The sequence below is a fragment of the Dromiciops gliroides genome, chromosome 4 (assembly GCF_019393635.1).
Source record: "Dromiciops gliroides isolate mDroGli1 chromosome 4, mDroGli1.pri, whole genome shotgun sequence".
NCBI classification, from domain to species: Eukaryota; Metazoa; Chordata; class Mammalia; order Microbiotheria; family Microbiotheriidae; genus Dromiciops; species Dromiciops gliroides.
Window position 1 is genome coordinate 340,979,294 of NC_057864.1, and position 23,931 is coordinate 341,003,224.

A 23,931-nucleotide genomic window follows, 5' to 3' on the forward strand; every position below is an offset into this window, starting at 1 on the left:
CCCGAATACCTCATTTTTAAAGTCAAAAGTTTACATGCTATGCATAGGTTAGAAAAAAATATTGACTATAATCACTGCTCAATAATCTGCACTAATAGTGGACACACTGAATGATGGAAGACAGTAAATAAGCCAAATTAGTTTATATTGAGTTTCCAAAAGAATTTTGGTGATTATAGGAGGAGTCCTTGATCATCTGGAAACTTATGCCACAAGCCAAAACAGCAAACATCTTCCTTGTCTTTTCTTTTCTTCTTATTCCTTGACTTTGAAAACCGTATAGGGCTCTCCTCATTATAACCCCATGAGATACCTAGTGAAAGTATTTTATTATCAGGTTACAAATTGAACTAACATTCTGAAAGGATGATTAAATCAGTCAAGGGCACATAGCTAAGTGTCTGAGCTGGGATCTGAACCCAAATCTCTGTAGCACTTCTCAAACAGATTCAAAAGAGAGTCTGAAGCAGAGATGAGACATCTCTTAAAAACTTGCTGTTTCGGGGCGGCTAGGTGGCTCAGTGGATAAAGCACAGGCTCTGGATTCAGGAGTACCTGAGTTCAAATCTGGCCTCAGACACTTGACACTTACTAGCTGTGTGACCCTGGGCAAGTCACTTAACCCCCATTTCCCCACAAAAAAAAAAAAAAAACAAAAACAAATAAACCTTCCTGCAAATAATCAGAGGTACATCGTGGCATACGCAGAAAATGAGGATTTCTAAGTTTTCCATAGTCTGCAAATATGCATTTTTGTCTAAATTGGGACTTGCATGCTGAGTACTACCACAGTAACTCTAAAAGCAGTTCTATCATGCCACTACAATGGAACAAATATGCCTCATTCAGTAGCATGATAACACTTTACTTTCCCGACTAAATGGCTAAAGTAAAAATAAATAGAATTTTTGAGATCAGACAGATGCCACAATCATGTGCTTAGCAATCATGTTCCGGGAATAAAAGGATAATGAAAAATGGGTTACACATATCTGTTGAAATTCCCAGGTGATTAACTAGTCATGTGACTGTCACTGTAAAATAGCTCAATATTTACCTATGAGGAAGAGGTTTAAAAATTCATTGCCTCCCAGGTTAACAGAACTCAAAGAGAATACATAGTATCCCAAGCTGCCAGTAAACCAAATGAGCCAGACTGTGAGGGTCCTTCTCGAAATTTTCCAGTTATAAAATAGATGAAGTATATTGTGACTCTTCATTTCAGATGCAACATTGCCAGCGTTGGTGCCGATGCCACCACCTTGTTCCACTGAAAGCATTTCAGATATGTTGCAAGGGCTTGTTCCATTCCATTTTGCCATCATATTAATTAGCTTCTGTGCCTCTTCATATCTTCCTTCTGAGAGAAGCCAAAATGGTGTTTCGGGCAGAGCCCAGCAACATAAGACAAAGGGAAGAGTTGTCATGGAAAGAAAAATCTGATAGAGCCACCAGGTCCGGACCAAATATCCCATCAGAGCCACTATCATAACACCAATCGCAAAAAAGGCGTGCATGTGCATAGAGGCCCATGTCCGCACTTTAGTACCGATGAATTCTGTCACATAAACAAATGCCACCACAAGATACCCACTGGCAACCTGGGTGGGGAAAAGAAAGAGAGATTAGTTCAACTGGCGTGGCTTAATAAAGGGTTGCTGGCCAAGATTATGCTTATCTATACTAGTAATGGAGAACTTTCATCTGCAAATGCCATTCCCATGATGCTCTACGGAGGGAAGAAAGAAAAAATGACAACAAAAAAAGATTAAAGTTTTCAAATTGCATTCAATTTGCTTTCTCTTTAAGTACTTGCAAATAGCCTTCAAGTCTCTTTCTGCTTAATTACTTGTATTACCCTTCTTTATATAATTAATCAACCATCTACCCTTTTGAATCCCTCCTTTATGTTTACTTAGTAATTCTCTTCGCAGGACATGAAGCATGTTGTTGTTCAGTCATGTCTAACTCTTTGTGAAAATCCCTTTTGGGGTTTTCTTAGCAAAAATACTGGAGTGGCTTTTCATTTCCTTCTCTAGTTCATTTTACAGATGAAGAAATTGAAGCAAAGAGGTTTAAGTGACTTGCCCAGGGTCACACAGCTAGGAAGTGTCTGAGAACAGATTTGAACTCAGAAAAATGAGTATTGCTAACTCTAGCCCAGCACTCCATGCACTATGGCACCATCTAGCTGCCCAACATACAGCCTATATAGCCCCTAAGCAGTCAGGGTAATTTAAGTGCCTACTGTGGCACTTTGCTAAGCATTGGATACAAAGAGAGATAAGAAACAGTCTCTGCTCTTAAAAAGCTGACAGTATAAGGTAGTTTTAACAACTACATACAAACAAGATAGATACAGGATAACTTGGAAATAAGTTCCAAGGGAAGGCACTAAATTTGAAGGTGGGATTTTAGCCAAGACTTGCAGAAAGCTTGGGTAAAGTCAGGAGGCAGAGAGGAGGAGGAAGGGCATTCCAAGCATGGGGGACAGCCAGTAAATACGGGGAGTGAGGAGATGAAGTGTCTACTGCAGGGAACAGCAAGGAGCCCAGTGTCACCTGGATCACATCAGTGGGCAGCTAGGTGGTGCAGTGGATAGAGTACTGGGCTTGGAATCAGGAAGACTCATCTTGCTTAATTCAAATCCAGCCTTGGACACTTAGTAGCTGTGTGACCCCAGGCAATTTACTTCACCCTGTTTGCCTCAGTTTTCTCATCTGTCAAAGAGCTGGAGAAGAAAATGGGAAACCACTCCAGTATCTTTGCCAAGAAAATCCCAAATGGGGCCATGAAGAGTCTATTATCACTGAACAACAATAACAAAAGGTATAAGACTGGAAAGGCAGAAAGGAACCAAGTTATAAAAAGTTTTTAAAGCCAAAAACAAAACCAAATATTTATGTTTTATTCAATCCTGGAGGTAAGAGGGAGTTTTCTGAATTGGAGGGTAGCATGGTCAGAAAATAATTTTGACAGTTGAGTCGAGTGGGGTAGAAAGGAGGCAGGGAGACCAACTAGCAAGGTACTGAAATATTCTAAGTCTAAGGAGATGAGGACTTGGAACAAGGTGGTTGGAGACTTAAAGAAGGGGATTTATATAAGGTAGATAGTGAAGGTAGAATAACTTGGTAACAAATTGGCTATGAGGAGTAAAAGAGACAGATTCATCCAAGACGACCCCTAGGTTGTAAACTTCACTAATTGGGAGGATAATGGAATCCTCAATAGCAACTGGGAAATTAGGACAAAGGGAGAGATAAGGGGAGGCGGGTGTGGGAAATAATGAGTTCTGTTTTGGATATTCTGAATTTAAGACATCTATGGGGATTACTTTGAGATGTCAAATAGGCATCTAAAGATTTGAAGCTGGAGGTCAGGAGAGAGATTAAGACTGGATGAATAGATCTGATGATAATTGAATCCGTGGGATCTGATAAGAAATAAAGTACAGGGAGAAGTGAGCTCAGGACAGAACCTTTGGGGACAGCCATAGTTAGAGGGGGTGAGCTGGAAGATCTAGCAAAGGAAATGGAGGAGGAATGGTCAGCCAGGTAGGAGGAAAACCAGGAGAGTGAAAGGTCACAAAAACCCAGAGAGAAAAGAGTATCAGTAAGAGGATGATAGATAAGGTCAAAGGTTACAGAGAGGGCAGGAAGGATGAGGATTGAGAAAAGGCTATTAGATTTAACAATTAAGAGATAACATAACTTTGGAGAAAACAGTTCCAGTTGAATGATGAGGTTGCAAACTAGATTGCAGAGAGTTAAGACAATGACAGGAAAGGTAACAGAGAGACTAATGGTAATCAGCCTTCTCCAGGAGTTTAGCTATAAAAGTGAGGAGAGGGAGGCAAGACCTCGAAGCTAAATTCTGGATCAGACAAGATGGACCAGCTGCCCCACAGGATCATTAAGGAAACCCAGCATTTGCTGGCAGAATCATGTGGTCATTGCAGGCCCACAGGATTCCCCCTTTGAGGGAGGGACTTTTAAACTTGAACTATTTCTTCCAGAAGAATACCCAATGGCAGCTCCTAAAGTAGGTTTCATGACCAAAATTTATCACCCTAATGTAAACAAGTTGGGAAGAATATTTTTAAATATTTTGAAAGATAAATGGTCTCCAGCATTGCAGATCCGTACAATGCTGCTCTCAATCTAAGCTTTGTTAAATGCTCCCAATCCAGATGATTCATTAGCAAATGATGTAACTGAGCAGTGGAAGACCAATGAAGCCCAAGCCATAGAAACAGCCAGAGCATGGACTAGGCTATATGCCATGAATAATATTTAAATTCAATCTCAACATCAAGTGTGCATCACTTCTCCTGTTCTGTCAAGACCTCTTCCTTTTTTGTTTGCATTTAATGGACACAGTCTTAAAAAACATTACAGAATAAAAACCCAGACCATCTTCAATCCTTTGGTGATTAAATGAACATTAGAAAATCTGTCTTGTCCTTGTAAACTGTCCTTGTAACACATGAGCAGAGGCTAGAAGGATCATCTGGATTGTTGTGAAATCATTTAAAAGCAGTGGCCCAGCTCTGCTTTTATTCATTTTTCCCATCATGGTTTAAGTATCAGCACTGTGAGTGAAAGTAGTTGTCCTTTACCTGCAGGGGGTGTGTCTTTTTTTTTTTTCTTCAAGTTTTGTGGGCTCCTTTTCCCTGTTTATGGTGATGCTAATTGCATTAGTTAAAGCAGCTTACCAGTTGTACTTTAGAATACACCCTCTAGCCAAGTCTAACTCCTTAGACCGTGTAGATGGACAAGCTTGGTTGTTTGAATAAAAATGGGAACATTAATCATCATAGACATCACTAATATTGTGATTCTACTTGTATAGAAACCTCCCTTCAAGAAAAGCTTGTTACTACTTTGTATGGCTTGTCTGGAAACTTCTGTAAATCTTATGTTTTAGTGAAATATTTTTTTAATTCTAAAAAATAAGTGAGGAGAGATATAGGATGATAGTGGGAATGAACAAATCAAGTTGGGATTTTCTTGTTTGTTTTTGTTGTGTGTGTTTTGGTGGGGCAATGGGGGTTAAGTGACTTGCCCAGGGTCACACAGCTGGTAAGTGTCAAGTGTCTGAGGTCATATTTGAACTCAGGTCCTCCTGAATCCAAGGCCAGTGCTTTATCCACTGTGCCACCTAGCTGCCCCGAAGTTGGGATTTTTTAAGGATGGGGGACACATGTATTTGTAGGCAGTAGGAAAGCAGCCAGTAGGCAGAAAGAGATTAAAGATATGTGCTTACTAATTTTTTTCATTCATTAATAGTGTTTAACAAATGCTTTCTCATTCATTCATTTATGTACCACTCTCTCCCTCCATCCATTTACTGTAAGCAGGCAAAGAACCACAAAATAACAAAAATATATAATACGACTTTGGTAAACATAAATGTTAGAAGACATTTATCTTTTGTTTTTAAACAAAATGCTATAGATACACTAGACCAGGTGGGATTTATACCAGGAATGCAGAGCTGGTTCAACATTAGGAAAACTATTAACATAACAAACCACATCAATAAGAAAACCAACCAAAATCATATGATTATCTCAATAGATGCAGAGAAAGCTTTTGACACCTATTCCTAATAAAAATACTAGAGAGTTTAGGAATAGGTGGAGTTTTCCTTAAAATAATAAACAGTATCTACTTAAAGCCATCAGCAAGTATTATATGCAATGGAGATAAATTAGAGGCCTTCCCAATAAGATCAGGGATGAAACAGGGATGTCCATTATCACCCTATTATTTAATATTGTACTAGAAATGTTAGCTTTAGCAATCAGAGAAGAGAAAGGAATTAAAGGAATTAGAATAGGCAAGGAGGAAACAAAACTATCACTCTTTGCAGATGATATGATGGTATACTTAAAGAATCCTAGAGAATCAACTCAAAAATTACTTGAAACAATTAACAACTTTAGCAAAGTAGCAGGATATAAAATAAATCCATTTAAATGATCAGCATTTCTATACATGACCAACAAAGTCCAGCAGCAAGAGATAGAAAGAGAAATTCCATTTAAAGTAACGGTAGATAATATAAAATACTTGGGAGTCTACTTGCCAAGACAAACCCAGGAACTCTATGAACACAACTACCAAACACTCTTTACACAAATCAAATCAGATCTAAATAATTGGAAAGATATTAATTGCTCATGGATAGACAGAGCTAATATAGTAAAAATGACAATACTGCCTAAATTAATTTACTTATTCAGTGCCATACCAATCAGACTACCTAAAAATTATTTTATACAGCTAGAAAAAATAATAACAAAATTCATCTGGAAAAACAAAAAATCAAGAATATCCAGGGAAATAATGAAAAAAAGTTCACAGGAAGGTGGGTTAGTGGTACCAAACCTGGAGCTTTACTATAAAGCGGCAGTCATCAAAACTATCTGGTACTGGCTAAAAAATAGAGTGGTAGATCAATGGAATAGGCTAGGCACAGGAAATGCAGTAGTAAATGACACTAGTAATGTAGTGTTTGATAAACCCAAAGACTCCAGCTTCTGGGACAAAACTGCTGGGAAAACTGGAAGATAGTATGGCAGAAATTAGGCATAGACCAACATCTTACACCTTATATTAAAATAAGGTCAAAATGGATACACGATTTAGACATAAGAGGTGATACCATAGGTAAATTAGGAGAGAAAGGAATAGTCTACCTATCAGATCTTTGGAAAGGAAAACAGTTTATGACCAAAGAGATAGAGAATATTATGAAATGCAAAATGGATGATTTTGATTACATTAAATTTAAAAATTTTTGTACAAATAGAAACAATGCATCCAAAATTAGAAGGGAGGCAGAAATCTGGGAAACAATTTTTGTGGCCAATACTTCTGATAAAGTCCTCATCTCTAAAATATATAGGGAACTAAATCAAATTTATAAGAATCCAAGTCATTCCCCAATTGAGAAATGGTCAAAGGATATGAACGGGCAGTTTTCTGATGAAGAAACCAAAGCTATCTATTCCCATATGAAAAAATCCTCTAAATCACTATTAATTAGAGAGATGCAAATTAAAACAACTCTGAGGTACCACCTGACACCTGTCAGATTGGCTAAAATGACAAAAAAGGAAGATAATAAATGTTGGAGAAGCTGTGGGAAAATTGGAACACTAATGCATTATTGGTGGAGCTGTGAACTGATCCAACCATTCTGGAGAGCAATTTGGAATTATGCCCAAAGGGCGATAAAGCTGTGCATACCCTTTGACCCAGCAATACCGCTTTTGGGTCTTTTTCCCAAAGAAATCATGGAAAGGGGAAAGGGACCCACATGTACAAAAATATTTATAGCTGCTCTTTATGTGGTGGCAAGGAATTGGAAGTTATGGGGATGCCCATCAATTGGGGAATGGCTGGACAAGTTGTGGTATATGAATACAATGGAATACTATTGTGCTGTAAGAAACGATGAGCAGGAGGAGTTCAGAGAAACCTGGAGGGTCTTGCCTGGGCTGATGATGAGTGAGATGAGCAGAACAAGAAGAACATTGTGCACAGTATCATCAACATTGAGTGTTGGTCTACTGTGATGGACTAGATTCTTCTCACCAATGCAATGGTACAGAAGAGTTCCAAGGAACTCATGATAGAAGAGGATCTCCAAATCCAAGAATAAAAAACTGTGGAGTATATATGCTGAATGAACCATACTATTTCTTTTGTTTTTGGTGCTGTTGTTTTTTCTATTTTGAGGTTTTTCATCATTGCTCTGATTTTTCTCTTATAACATGACTAATGCAGAAATAGGATTAATGTTATTATGTGTATATATATATATATAACCTATATCAGATTACCTGCCATATAGGGGAGGTGGGAGGGAGGAGAGGGAGGGAGAAAAATCTGAAATTGGAAAGCTTGTATAAACAAAAGTTGAGAACTATCTTTACAAGTAACGGAAAAAATTAATTAATTAATTAAAATGCAAAAAAAAAAATATGTTATTTATGTTCTTTAGCCTGAAAAGAAGATACAAAATCTCTGATTAACCTGTCCCACTGCTTTAAGGACCCCTGCCATCAGAATATTTCTTTTTTAGTTGATCTCATCCTGCAGTTTAGGACCATTTTCCTTTTATTTTGTCTGTAGTGGAGCTAGGAGAATAAGAAGAAACTATCCTTTGAATAAAAGACTTCATGGGGGGCAGCTAGGTGGCACAGTGGATAGAGCACCGGCCCTGGAGTCAGGAGTACCTGAGTTCAAATCGGGCCTCAGACACTTGACACTTACTAGCTGTGTGACCCTGGGCAAGTCACTTAATCCCAACTGCCTCACAAAAAAAAAAAAAAAAAAAAAAAAAGACTTCATGGACCAAAAGAAAATTATTACATCACCCCCCCACCCCAGTTTTTGCTCTAAGGTTTGATACTTAATTCCTTTAAACTTTCTTCAGTGGCTGTATATGCCAACTCTTTGATCATTGGATAGTAACGATCTTGGCCTATTGAGTAACAATTTTTCACTTTAATGAATTCCATGTTGAAACACGAATAAATGATATTTTTCTGTGAGGCAAGCAAAGGTTACTGCAAGCTCACTTATCATAGAACAAAAATAGTTTGGTGGTTATGTGTGTGTCCGATGGTGACAAAGATCATTGGAGAAATTTAATGCTAGAAGGGACCATGAAGATCATCTTGTCCAATCCGCTCATTTAGGGATAAACAAACTGGGACTCAGAGAGATAAAGTAACTTGCTCAAAGTTACACAGGAAGTAACTGGATGAAATAGGAACTGAACCAAAGTCTGTTGATTGGAAATCCAATATTCTTTCCATTGTCTCACAAGATACTCAGTCCTTGGGTCTTCAGCCATGTGTAACTTTTGCACATGTAAGATGAGGGTGGTTTATTTTTAAACATCCAATTCTTATATTAAACTATTATGGGAAATTCTAAAGGGCAAACCATAGGCATATGCCTTCTTTGTTAATGTTGATGGCAAAGCAGGCTCCAGGGGCACCGAGTGTACTACCTGCTGCCCCAATTCTCTACTTCCAAATGTCTCCATGACTAAGTCAGTTACACTTGACTTATCTTGACCTACTAACAGCAAAAGAAGAGGATAAGTCCCAAGAGTGTATTTTTTGTAATGTACATGGAATTCAATTAAATTCAACATTTATTAAATGCCACCTATATGTAAGGCATTGTGTTTAGTGCTAAGGATAAGAAGACAAAAAAAATAGTCTCTGGGCTCAAGGGTCTTACATTCTTCTAAGGGAACACATGCAGGAAGGCACTAACTCTTACCATATATAAAAATATAAAGGACAGATGAGAGTCAGAATGGCATCATGGGTAGAGTGCTAGACAAGCAATCAGGAAAATCTGGCTTCAAATTTTGCATTAGATACTTACTTGCTAGTACAAGCACAAATATAAGGTGTGCCTAGGCACACCTTAATGTCTCCAGAAAAATTGGTATTTTGTTTATTGCTTTTTAAGTTGGTGTTTTAAAGTAAAATTTAGTGGTTAATTTTTTTTAATAATTTAGTTGTTTTAATTTATTTCCTTTGATAAATAAAAATTATTTATTTTATGGCTGAATATTAAGTAAATGTTAACCTTAAAACAACAAAATTCATTTAACATACACCCAAATGAAATGTGTTTTATACCCCTATGCTGATTCTGTAATCCTAGGGGCAAGTCACTTACTCACCTTTATCCTCAGGTTTTTTTTTAACTATGAAATGGGAAGAGAAGTATCACTAACCTCAGAGTCTTGCCGTGGTGGACCAAATGAAATTATACTTTATTTAGGTAAAGCACTTTGCAAACCTCAAAATGCTGCACCAGTGATGGCTTTGATTATTTTATGTAAAGTGGCAGCTTTGTAGAGAAAGGGAGAAAGCAAAGATTTAAGAAACAATAGGAGGTTTCTTATAATGTTCAGGATTCAATTTTCTGATTTTTCCATTTTCTACAGTATGTCACATGCCCAAATGTGAAGAGTTGTGTTTCCTCCAGACACTTACCATAGCAAGAAGAAAACGTATAGCTATGAAACTGTAATAGTCAAATGTAAAAGCCACCGCAACTCCCAGGAAGAACTGCCCAGTGCTTGTGAACCACATTACAAATCGCCTTCCAAACCTGAGAATTACACAATGGAAGAAACCAAGCATTGGTATACAACCACATTAAACACCGACTCCTTTTGTCATGAACAAATGTCACACCATGTATTAATCAATGAAGGATGTGACAAGCCCCTGACAGGACAGAGCTGGAACTTCTTTGCTTCTAAAACCAGCTTACCTTCCAGTTTCTAGGAAAAATGCTTTCCGAGCAAGTGATAGACAAATAGATACATGGAGTGCAAGAGACACATTCTCTCTCTCTTCTCTTCTCATCCCCCTTTCCCCTTTATCTGTCTCTGTGTCTGCCTGTCTCTCTCTCTCTTTCCCTTTCTTTCTTGCTGTCTCTGTATCTGTCTTTCATTGTTTCTGTTTCTGCCTCTGCATGTCTCTCTCTTCCTTCCCCCTTCTCTCTATATCTCTGTCTGTCTTTATCTCTCCCCTTCTCTCTTGCTGTGTCTCTCTCTTCCTTCCCCCTTCTCTCTCTCTGTCTCTGTCTTTATCTCTCCCCTTCTCTCTTGCTGTGTCTCTCTCTATCTCTGTCTCTTACAGTCTCTTTGTCTCTGTGTGTCTCTCTCTGTATCTCTCTGTCTTTGTTTCTCTCTCTGTCCCTCCCTCCCTCCCTATCTACATATGTAGTTGCCAAGAGTTCTCAGTTCTATTTCCACAGCCTCTCTTACCTCAGTTCCCTCTTCTATACTCAGACAGCCACTACCCTAGTCAAGGCCTTCATCAGCTATCATCACAACTATTATAATAGCATCCTAATTGATATCTCACATAAAATCTCGATCCTCTCAAATGCATGAGCCACACAGCTGGCAAAGAAATTTTCCCAAAGCACAGACCACAAAGGTAAAATTACATAGTTTGTATAGGACTGGACTCAGAGTCAGGAAGAATTGGATTGAAATCCTGCTCAGATACATCCTAGCTGTGTGAACCCAAGTCATTTAACCTCTCTCAGATACGATTTCCTCGTCTGTAAAATTGGAGAATAATAGATCCTACTTCTCTGAGTTATTGTGAGGATAAATGGAAATGACACAGGTAAAGCATTTTTTAAGCCTTAAAGCAGTGTGTGTGTGTGTGTGTGTGTGTGTGTGTGTGTGTGTGTGTGTATGTGTTAATCATCATTATTTTGGTGGTGGTCACGATCATGATCATGATGAGGATGATGATAATGATGTCATTCCCCTGTTCAATAAACTCCAGTGATTCCCTATTGGCTCTAGAATCAAGTACAAACTTGTCTGTTTGACTTGTAAAGCCCTTCATAACCTGGCTCCAACCTACCCTTCCAGCCTTGTTTACTCCTGCCCTTCATATACTCTAAAATCTACCCAAACTAGCATTTTTCCTGTCTCTTAAATAGCATACCCTAGCCATCATCTTTGTGCCTTCATGCTGGCTGTCTAAACTGACTTCCTAGGGTTGATTGCGAGTATAAAATATGGCACTTTGGATACGAAAGGATTACCATTGGACGAAGTACCCACTTTACCACTGGACAAAGTAAAAACTATTAAAATAAGGTAGGATCTCATATTTTACACATTTCCTCTTAGGTCTCTTATTAATGAGGACATCAAGGAAAAGGAACTAGGAAATGCACCAGTGACTATTTTAGCAGTATAAAAGTTTAAATAATCCTAAAACATACCTCCTAGTAGACAAATCAAGGTGACACACTTGGTGAAAGAATTGTTAGGGAAGGAGGCAGCTAGGTGCCACAGTGGATAAAGTACTGGCCCTGGATTCAGGAGGACGTGAGTTCAAATCTGACCTTAGACACTTGACACTTACTAGCTGTGTGACCCTGGGCAAGTCATTTAACCCTCATTGCCCCACAAAAAAAAAATTGTTAGGAAAACACGTGTGCACACACTAAAAGGGGTTCTAAAAGGTTCTACAGAGATTGTGTTGCAAAGGCATGATATCTATACTTTACCTGTCTGAAAGATCACCAAAAATTACTGCTCCCAGAAGGACTCCAAGCATGAAAGTAGGCTGGATGGATTTTGCAAACCACTCTTGGTGACAGACCAGATCCCATTCAGTCACCACGGTGCTCTTCCACTTGGTATGGTCATAAAAGTAGCCATCGGTGCAAGGAAAAACAGATTTGTTACCATCATATTGGTATTCAAAATAAGGATCCTCTCTTTTGGACCTGCTGCACTGAGCAAGTTCCCAAACATCTCCATTCTGTAGTTGTACTACCATGTAATCCTCTTTGCCTGTTGTGAACAGTGCCCAGGCATCTTCTATCTTCAGGCTAGATGAATTATAAAGGAGGACCTGACTTATGTTCCCCAGAACCCCACAGGAAAACTTGGGGGTAACAGCCATGAACACAGAAGCCAAGTAATGGATGCCACAAGAGATTGTTTGGAAAGCTGATGCAAAATAGACAAATGCCTGGAATCTGCAAGAGAAAAAAGAAAGATGGTTAATATACCGTAAGTCCCCACTGAAACAGAGATCTCCCAAATCAGGGACTGATACCTCTGCTCTGGAAATCAAATTGATTCCATGGAGGACAGGCTCTAATGGTAGCAAAGCAATCAACGGCAGCCAGGGGAGAACTCTTCACTGTTCTTTAATTATTAAAGTAGAAGACATGGGGCAGCTAGGTGGCACAGTGGATAAAGCACCGGCCCTGGATTCAGGAGGACCCAATTTCAAATCTGGTCTCACACACTTGACACTTATTAGCTGTGTGACCTTGGGCAAGTCACTTAACCCTCATTGCCCCCACCAAAATAAATAAATAAAGTAGAAGACATAATCCCTATCAAGGTAGACTTACCCATAATTATGGAGGCAGCAAACCATGGCTTTACATGTTGTCTCCTAATGGAGACATTAATATTATGTGTATTGATATATGATAATACTTGTCATCATTACTATTTCTTTGACTCTTCTTACTCAGAGCTGTTTTGTCTCCAGCTCTTAGAATCATAGAATTAAGGCTGAAAGAGAACTTAAAGATCTAGTCTAACTCCTTCATTTTACAGATGAGGAAACTGAGGACAAGAGAAGTGAAATGATTTGCCCAAGGTCACACAGGTAGTGAGAGGCAGAGCCCAGCTTTGAACCCAGGTTCTCTGACTCCAAACCCAGGGCTCTTTGCTTTGCACCACACTGCCTCCTACTAGGCTCTTGGTACTCCCTTCTTTCTTATAGGACTCTGACTCTTGCTAGGAGAGGGATACCTCTCCTTTTCTCCTCTTTTCTAAATTCTTCTCTCCCATTGAGTCTCCTCCTTTCTCCTCTCTGATTCCTTCTTTATTCATCTTCCCCCCTCCCCAGCAGTCTCTCCATGCTTCTCAGTCTCTTTCTCCGCACTTTTTCTTTCCTTGGGGGGGGGGGGGGGGTCTCGCGCTCGCTCTCGCTCTCTCTCTCTCTCTCTCTCTCTCTCTCTCTCTCTCTCTCTCTCTCTCTCTCTCCTTTACCTAGATGACATCATCATCACTATCACCATCACAATAATATTATAATAATAGCTAACATTTAAATAGCCCTTTAAGGTTTGCAAAGTACCTTACATAATTTTGATTTTCACAACAACCCCGTGATATTAACATTATCCCAATTTTACAGATAAGGAAATTGAATCTAAAAGAAGTTGAATGACTTGCCCAGAGTCACTCAGATAGCAAATGTTTGAGGAAGAATTTGAACCCAGGTATTCCCAACTTCAAGTTTAGAACTCTATCCACTATACAACCTAACCATTATATAGGACTGAGGGATGAATTTTATCATATGTGTTTACTGAAAAGCCCCAAACAGTGCAGATTGAAGTTTTTCCCACAACATGCCTAACATGAAATGTCTTACATGATGTATTTCTTGACTTATCAATGGGTGGGATAGAGGTAGAGGGAGAGAGAGAATAGGAACTTTAAAATTTTTAAATTTTAGAAACAATTTTTAAAAAGAAAAAGAAAAGTTTTAACATTGTTTTCTTTCTAGAGTTAATTTTAAAAGCAGATGACCTGACTATTGTATAATTCTCACCAATCCCCCCAATTTAATTCAAAATTATTTATAGATTATTTTTCAATATATGGCCCCCTTGATTAATAATCCTTTATTTTTTAAAGGTTCATCACTTCATCTCATAAGAGAAATAGGGTTAGCAAAACAAATGACCAAAAATTAAAATAAGCAACTATAGCTGTATGAAGATATATATATATATATATATATATATATATGAAACCGTCACAGGGAGGACTGTTTCAGATTGTCATTAGTGAAGAATCATTGCATGGAGGAATAGGTTCTGAGCAGTGTGTTGAAGAAACAAAGGGACATGAGTAAGTAGACAGTAAAGGGAAGATCATTTCCAGCAGGGAGAATATAATAGCAGAAACAACTTAGAACCAGAGGAAGTGTTCATGGTCAAAAAAGGTAGTCAGAGGTACACAATACACAGTGGTAAATGACCATAGTAATCTAGTGTTTGATAAACCTAAAGATCCAAGATTTTGGAACAAGAATTTACTCTTTGACACAATCTGCTGGGGAAAATGGAAAGCAGGTCAGCAGAACCTAGAAATATACCAGTATTTCACATCACATACCAAGATAAGGTCAAAATGGGTACATGATTTAGACAAAGGGTGATACCATAAGCAAATTTGGAGAGCATGGAATAGTTTACCTGTCAGATCTATGGATAAGGGAAGAATTTATGACTAAACAAGAGATAGAGAGCAATAGAGGATATAAAATGAATAATTTTATTACAACAAATTAAAAAGGGTTTGCATTTTTAAAAAAACTGATGCAGCCAAAATTAGAAGTAAAGCAGAAAACTGGGGGAAGAGAGGGGAATTTTACATCAAGTTTCTCTGATAAAGACCTCATCTCTAAAATATCTAGGGAACGGAATCAAATATATAAGAATATAAGCTGGGGGGCAGCTAGGTGGCACAGTGGATAAAGCACTGGCCTTGGATTCAGGAGGACCTGAGTTCAAATCCAACCTCAGACACTTGACACTTACTAGCTGTGTGACCATGGGCAAGTCACTTAACCCTCATGCCCTACAAAAACAAAAACAAAAAGAATACAAGTGAGTGCAACTAGGTGGCACAGTGGATAGAGCACCAACCCTGGAGTCAGGAATACCCGAGTTCAAATCCAACCTCAGACACTTGACATTTACTAGCTATGTGACCCTAGGCAAGTCACTTAACCCCAATTGCCTCACCCCCCCCCCAAAATAAATAATATAAGTCATTCCCCAATTGATAATTGGTCAAAGGATATGAACAGGAAGTTTTCAGAAGAAGAAATCAAAGCTATCTATAGTCATATGAAAAAATGCTCCAAATCACTATGGATTAGAGAAATGCACATTAAAACAAGTCAGAGGTACCATCTTATACCTATCAGATTGGCTAACATGATACACAAAAATGACAAATGTTTTAGGGGATGTGGGAAAATTGGGACATTAATGAATTCTTGGTGGAGTTGTGAACTGATCCAACCATTCTGGAGAGCAATTTGGAACTATACCCAAAGGGCTATAAAACTGTGCATACATTTTTATTCAGCAATACCACTACTAGGTCTGTATTCCAAAGAGATCATAAAAAGCGGAAAGGACCTACATGTATAAAAATATTTATAGCAGTTCTTTTTGTGGTGGCAAAGAACTGGAAATTATGGGGATGACCATCAGTTGAGGAATCACTGCACAAGTTGTGGTATATTAATATAATGGAATACTATTGTGCTATACAAAAATGATGAGCAGGTGGATTTCAGAAAAATCTGGAAAGATGTACATCAACTGATGCTGAGAAAAGTGAGCCCAACCAGGAGAACATTGTACATAAGTAACCAACTATGACTGACTTAGCTCTTCTCAGCAATACAATGATCAAAGACAATTCCAAAAGACTCATGATAAAAAATGCTATCCACAATCCAGAAAAAGAACTGATGGAGTCTGAATGCAGATCAAAAAATGCTATTTCACTTTGTTGTTGTTTTATTTTTCCCATTTTTTCTTTTGTTCTGTTTCTTCTTTCAGAATATGACTAATATGGAAATATGTTTTATATGATTGCACATGTATAACCTATATAGCAGATTTCTTGCCATCTTAGGGAGGAAAGAGGGTAAGGAAAGAGGGAGAAAAATTTGGAACTCAAAATCTTTCAAAAAACAAATGTTGAAAATTGTCTTTATATGTAATTGGAAGAAATAAAATGGTATTAAATTTTTTTTAAAGGCTCCATAGAGGGGGCAGCTAGGTGGCACAGTGGATAAAGCACCAGCCCTGGATTCAGGAAGAACTGAGTTCAAATCTGCCTCAGAAACTTGACACTTACTAGCTGTGTGACCCTGAGCAAGTCACTTAACCCTCATAGCCCTACCCCCCCCCAAAAAAAGGCTCTGTAGAGAAAAAAAAATCATTTTTTAAAATTTGCATTCCCTCTAAATGTTAGCACCCTGGAACACAGCTCTGATTACCACACTCTAATTAGAGTTCTGAAAGGTACTACATATAAGTCAAAAATACAATACCCATTTTTTAATGTTTCTTTCCTGAACTCGTTTTCTATGAGCTAACCTGTTTCCTGGATAAAAATGCATAGAAATCAAAAGAATGATACTTGTTCAGTCTCAGGAGAGCCAAATATAGTTATCACTTTTGTTGCCCAAGCTAATGTTTCTATGTTAAAGCTTAAAAAAGATCACACGAACCTTTTAAGAAATTTCCCAACACACTATAATTTCAACTTCTTCATTTTCAAGTTTTGCTTTATTATGAGTCAGATTTATGAGTCAAATTGGTAATATGCTTGCTCTTTAACCTTAGGGTAAACTCATCTAATCCCTTTCATTTTACAGGTGAGCAACTGAGGCCAAGAGAGAAGAAATAATTTGCCCAAGGTCATACAGGGATTAAGTGCCAGAACCAAGAACTCAATGTCCTCTGATTCCATATCCAGTACTTTCTCTTTGACTTATATTTTACCTCTCTAAACTGACATTGAGACTATGTCTACACAGCACAAATGCAATTGGTCAATTTAGCAAAAAACAAATCAAATCAGTTGTTTGAAAGAATGGAAACAAAACAATTGGACGATGGATTGTTAAAATACCTTTGGACAGCTTCATTCTACTCTCATCTGGCCTTCATTGAATGGTTGTGTGTGTGCGCACGTGCCAAGAGACAGAGACAGAGAGACAGAGTCCATAGGTTCAAAACATACCTAAAGCATAGAAAATTATTGCAGTCTTAGACTTACCTTTGATAGTTTGTGGTCTGTCTAAAAAGGATATTTCTCTAAAAATATATACAGTTAAATTCTGTCCTAAGTTTCTGGAGGTACCAAGTCAAAGACTAATACAATATAAGTAGGAAGGAAGAGCTGAGAAATAGCAGGATGCGTGGACTAAAAATACTGGGTTTGAAGTAAGAATACCTCAGTTTAAAGCCTAGCAACTCCCAGTTTCCTCATCTGTTGATGAGGATTAGATAACATCTAAGGTCCCTTCCTAGCTCTAAATATCTGTCTTGTCCTTTAATGCCTAAAGAATCTATTAAAATTAAGGGGTTTAGCTGTGTGACCCTGGGCAAATCACTTAACCCCCATTGCCCCACAAAAAACAAAACAAAACAAAAAAATTAAGGGGTTTATAAAAAAGGAAGGATTTGGGATAAAGAACTATTTCATTAAAATTCGTCCTATAGTATTAGTAGTAAATTAGTATATATGAGATATTAAAAGAAACCTGGTAAGGCCTACTGCTTTTATTTTTTTTTAGCAAATATTCTATGGAGGGTTTTTGGAAAGGCATACAAAAGAAGGATAAAAGATAAAAATGCTAGAGGGGCTACTCAAATAAAATCATTAATCCAAAGTGCCAAGATTTATTCAAATGCATAACAAATAGACAAACTTTAGACCTTGAATTGGGTGTACAAAGTACATTATTAAAATATATCCAGACAACAATCTGTGGATCATTTTTCTAAACCCCACAAAAATCTACCTGTTGGTATGGTCAATTAATATAAAATTTAAATTTTTCCACTTTTATCATCCAAATATTTTGCCTATATGAACTATTAGCTATTCCTTGATCTCATCCTGCTAGGGCACCTAGGTAGCTTTGTGTATAGAGTGCCAGGGCCTAGAGTCAGGAAAACTCTTCTTCCTGAGTTCAAATCTGGCCTCAGACACTTACTAGCTGTGTGACTCTGGGCAAGTAACTTAACTCTGTTTACCTCATCTGTAAAAGGAGCTGAAGAAAATGGCAAACCATTCCAGTATCTTTGCCAAGAAAGCCCCAACTGTAGTCATGAAGAGTCAGACATGACTGAACTACAACAATGTAATCTCAGACACATTAACACTATACTAGCCTCTAGAATGAGGAAGGTGGTAATCGTGCTATATTCTGATCTTGAGAATCTATATCTGAAATACTAGTTCTGGCCACATTTTAGCAAAGGCAGTGAAAAGGAGTAGTCTGGCTAGAGGAGAATGAAAGTACAGAAGATCATGCCATGCAAGGATCTGTTTAAGAAATTTGGTGTATTCACCCTACGGTGACGGTGATGGATGGATGGAGGATGGACAAGGATGAAAATATTTATATAGTATGTTAAGGCGTACAAAGCCATATATATATATATATATATATGTTCTTTCATTTGAACCTCCATAAATCCTGTGGTGTTCTTATGAGCATCATTTTACAGATGAGGAAACCAAATGATTTCCTCAGGTTCAGGCAGCAAGTGTCTGAGGTGGGATGTGCCTTGAGAATAAGTAATTTACAGGACCATATATTTAGAATCAGAAAGGACTAGACCTATCTATACAAAAATATTTCTAGCAGCTCTTTTTGTGGTGGCTAAGAATAGGAAATCAAAGGAATGTCCATCAATTGGGGAATGGCTGAGCAAGCTGTGGTATATGATGGTGATGGAATAGTATTGTGCTATAAGAAATGACAAGCAGGATGATTTTAAAAAGGTCTGGAAAGACTTTTATGAACTGATGTTTAGTGAAGTGAGCAGAATCAAGAGAACACTGTGCTCAGTGACAGAAATATTGTTTGATAAAGAACTGTGAATTATTTAGCTATTCTCAGCAATACAATGATCTAAAATAACCCCAAAGGACTATTGATGAAACATACTATCCACCTCCAAAGAAAGAATGGATATTGATTGAACGCAGACTGAAGCATGCTATTTTTCACTTTCTTTCATTTTTTTCCTTTTATTTAAGTCTTCTTATACAAAATGATTAATGTGGAAATGTTTTACATAGTTGTACATATATATCCTATATCTGATTGCTTTCTGCCTTGGGGGAAGGAAGGATAGAATTTGGAACTAAAAACTTTAAAATAAAAATGTTTACTAGGTTTTTTTTTTAAAAGAATCAAAAAGTACCTTAGAGGCCATTAAATCTGGTTTCTTTATGTTCAGTAATTTTCTTTTTTTTTTTGCGGGACAATGAGGGTTAAGTGACTTGCCCAGGGTCACACAGCTAGTAAGTATCAAGTGTCCAAGGCCAGATTTGAACTCCGGTCCTCCTGAATCCAGGGCCAGTGCTTTATCCACTGTACCACCTAGCTGCCCTCAATGTTCAGTAATTTTTGACTTGAATTCAAGTCCCAGGTGACTCCAAGATCAATATTCATTCCACTATACCTTACTTCTTCCCCACGGCTTGGTGATGGGGTTATGTGGATGGGTGGAAGATAGCTATTTCCAAGTCTTTGAAGGGCTATCATATAGAAATGGGACCAAGTTTTCCGGGCTTGGTACCAAGGGCAGAGGGAGAAGAAATGGCTAGAAGTTACAGAAGTACAGATTTTCATTCACTATAAGGAAAAACTTTCTAACTAGAGAAGTGAATCAAAAGTAAAATGGGTTTCCTTTCTTATAGCAGTGAGCCCCCTACCCCGCCACGTCAGTCAGGGTCTTCCAGCAAAGTTGGATGTCCACTGGGCAAGGAGATTGTAAAGGGTATTCCTATTCAGATGCAAGGTAGACCAGATGGCCTCTAAATTCCCTTTTAACACTGAGATTCTATGAGTTTATAAAAGACTAAAGGACATGAAATGACAAATTTTCCTAGGTCTCATTGTAGAACTAATAGAAAGAAGCAAAATTATTAAAATGAGAGGGGAAATGTAAAATTTATCCTGAAATTAAACTAAGACTTTATTTTTATTTTGCATCCAGTTAAAGTTAATAAAATCAGCCTCTTCCCCCAGATCAAAGGCATTTGTACAGGATGGAAATTAAGACTCTGAGGTTCCGGTTTCCCACTAAATTCAGGATGCCTCCAATGGAAAGCTATTATTTCCTTCATGCATTTTTAAGTTCAGCAGGGAAAATAATGGGTTTAAGTAGAAATACCAGCCAAAGAAAACATAATGAAGTAAAGAATAATACACTCAAACTGATGCAACATTCACTGGGCCTGGCAACTGTTTATCGTTCGTTGTCTTTTGGAATGATGATTTCTTCCTGTTGAGATTAAGATTTCAAGACAAAAATACACTTCCAGCTAATTCATTAAATTTTTTCCTTTGATCATATTTTCATCTCTTTTGCTCTCTGGCTTTCCTCTATCTAGTTTTTCAACTCAGAGACATTAGGTAGGAATTACAGGCATAACTAGGAAATATTGCAGGTTCAGTTCCAGACCATGGCAGAAAAGCAAGTATTGCAATAAAGTGAGCCACATAATTTTTTTTCGTTTCCCAGTGCATATAAAAAATTATATTTACACTATACTATAATCCGTTAAGGGCAACTAGGTGGTGCAGAGGATAGAATGCCAGACCTAAATCAGGAAGACTCCTCTTACTGAGTTCAAATCTGGCCTCAGACTCTTGCTAGCTTTGTGACCTTGAACAAGCTACTTAACACAAGTTTCCTCAGCTGTAAAATGGGCTGGGGAAGGAAATGGAAAAGCACTGCAATATTTTTACCAAGAAAACCCCAAATGGGGTCATGAAGAGTCAGATACAACTGAAAAATGACTGAACAAGAACAACAATAATGGTCTATTAAGAGTGCAATGGGGGGGGCAGTGAGGTGGCGCAGTGGATAAAGCACCGGCCCTGGATTCAAGAGTACCTAAGTTCAAATCCGGCCTCAGACACTTGACACTTACTAGCTGTGTGACCCTGACTAATGTGGCGGGGTAGGGGGCTCACTGCTATAAGAAAGGAAACCCATTTTACTTTTGATTCACTTCTCTAGTTAGAAAGTTTTTCATTATTAAAAATGCTAACCATCACCTGAAACTTCAGCAAGTTGTAATCTTTTTGCCAGTGGAGGGTCTTACCTCAATGTTGATGGTTGCTGACTTATCAGGGTAGTGGTTACTAAAGGTCAGGGTGGCTGTGGCAATTTCTTAAAATAAGACAATAATAGAGAGGATTCTGGGAAGATGGCAGAGTAGGTCAGAAAATTCCAAGCTCTCCAAATTTTCCCCACAAAAAAAGAATATCGCCTCAAAGTGAACAAAGAGCAGCAGAAATAAGTAAAAATCTGGGTAACGCAGTTTTCCTCCTAAAAGAACTGGAGAGAACCTCAAGAAAGACCTTCCTTTTGGGGGGGGTGGCGCTAAGAAGCGAAGTGCAAACACCTTCAGGCAGACTTTTTTTGAGTCAACAAACAAGCCCAGAGGGCAGCTCTAAATGATTATTGCTGAGAGAAAAGCAAATTAAAACAATTTTGAGATATCATATTACACCTGTAAGACTTCTTAAAAAGATAGACACCCTTCAAATGGAGAATGGCTAAACAAGTTGTGGTATATGATTGTGATGGAATACCACTACCTTATAAGAAATGATAAGCTGGTTGATTTTAGGCCAGTACTTATGAAGGAAGATGCTATGCACCACCAAAGCAAAAGAACTCATAAACAGATGTATCTATAGTGTGGTTTTATATTTATATATGGATATATACATGCATATATATGTGTATAAATGTGTGTATACACACACACATATCCATATTCATGTTTTAATTGTTGCCTCCTCTAGGGCAGGGTGGGAAGAGAGGGAGAAAAAAGTATACAGCAGAGAACAAAAGAAAACCTAGAAGGAAGCAGGGAAAAGTTAGGTACCTTTGAAAACAATGCATAGTATTTATTAAATAGTTTTTGTTTAAAATAGTAAACAATGTGGAATGGAAATTTATGGTTTTATATTGAATCCTCTATGTTCTTCTGTGTACATGGACATGTTCTTTTTTTCTTGTTTTTTATTTAAGTTTAAAATGAATTTTTTAAAAAGTTTTAAATGACAACAATGAGGTTTGATGCATCAATGGGCTCTTCTTTCACTAGAATGCTTAGAGGTCATTGTGAGGTTGTTAACTGGCCTAATTTCAATACTGTTGAGTCTCAGGGAATAGAGAGGCCCAAGGAAAAGGAACCAAACAGCCATTAGCAAAGCAGTCAAAATATATGCATTTATTGATGAAGTTCAGTGTCTTATATGGGCATCACTAGTGGTGGCCCAAAATCATTACAATAGTAACTTCAAACATCAGTGATCATAGATCACCATAATAGATATAATAATAGTGAAAAGGTTTAAAATACTGCAAGAATTGCCAAAATATGACACACAGATAGGATGTGAACACATGCTGTTGGAAAAATGGCAGTGAAAGACTAGCTTGAGGCAGGGTTGCCACAAACCTTCAATTTGTAAAACACACAATATCTACAAAGTGCAATAAAATGAGGTATGCTCCAGGTTCTTTAGGATATAGAGTTTTGCTGCAATTAATAAGAGCACTTACTGCCCAGGGTTGTGAGGTTCAATTAAGATAATATTTGCAAAGTGCTTACACACTTCCTGGCACAAAGTAGATGGTTAATAAATCCTTTTTTTTTCCTTCCTAGACCATGCTGGGTTTCTAAGTGTAAACTTTTGATTTCTTCCTCTCATCTACTTAGTTCCTTTTCTTCTACTCCATTTCATTTTTTTTCTTTTATTTCATCTTTTTCTTTTATCAAGAAACAGCCTAACACATTGGGAAAATACTGGCTCTGTGGTCAGAACACTTGGATTCAAATCCCACTTTGATGATTCATTTATGACTTTGGGCAAATAATTCACTTTCCTTTGGTCTCCATCTGGAGAAGCAAGGGTTTGGTCCATATAACCTTGCCATTCCCTCTAAGTCAATGGTTCACCTCTTCACCTTCTCCCACTCACTTTTTTTTCCTTTTCTTTTTGCGAGGGTATGGGGGTTAAGTGACTTGCCCAAGGTCACACAGCTATTAAGTGTCAAGTATCTGAGGCGAGATTTGAATTCGGGTCCTCCTGAATCCAGGGCTGGTGCTTTATCCACTGCGCCATCTAGCTGCCCCCTCTACTCACTTTTTTGAGTTGGAAAGAATATGCCATTTCCGCCCCCCCTCCATTCTTTTCTCTTCTTCCACAAGGTTGTTCCTTCCTTTCTCTCCTCAATTAGCCACACTGTCAATTTCTCAAACCAAAGGTAATCACTACACATAATTTGTAAAGTACTTTGTTACATACTTTGCATGATTAATTCAATATGAAACTGCTAACCATACAGAACCAGAACAAACTCATGGGTAAAGTTTGTTCAGTAGTTTCAGTCAAGTCCAACTCTTCATGACCCCATTTGAGGTTTTCTTTAAAAAAGATACTGGGGGACAGCTAGGTGGTGCAGTGGATAGAGCACCAGCCCTGGATTCAGGAGGACCTGAGTTCAAATCCAGCCT

The 23,931-nt window shown here is 37.9% G+C and overlaps 1 protein-coding gene and 1 pseudogene across 1 annotated transcript in view; one reads left to right on the top strand and one right to left on the bottom strand.

Annotated features, from left to right (window-relative positions):
- Positions 1-23,931, bottom strand: part of SLC22A16 (solute carrier family 22 member 16) — a 62,963-nt gene that overhangs the window by 24,397 nt on the left and 14,635 nt on the right. The window contains exons 2-4 of the mRNA XM_044005403.1: positions 12,090-12,566; positions 10,037-10,154; positions 1,058-1,601 (exon numbers count right to left, since the gene is read on the bottom strand). Of these exons, the coding sequence (XP_043861338.1) occupies positions 1,058-1,601; positions 10,037-10,154; positions 12,090-12,566 (1,139 nt within the window). The remainder of the gene's footprint in view (positions 1-1,057; positions 1,602-10,036; positions 10,155-12,089; positions 12,567-23,931) is intronic.
- On the top strand, positions 3,888-4,332 carry LOC122756222 (annotated as a pseudogene).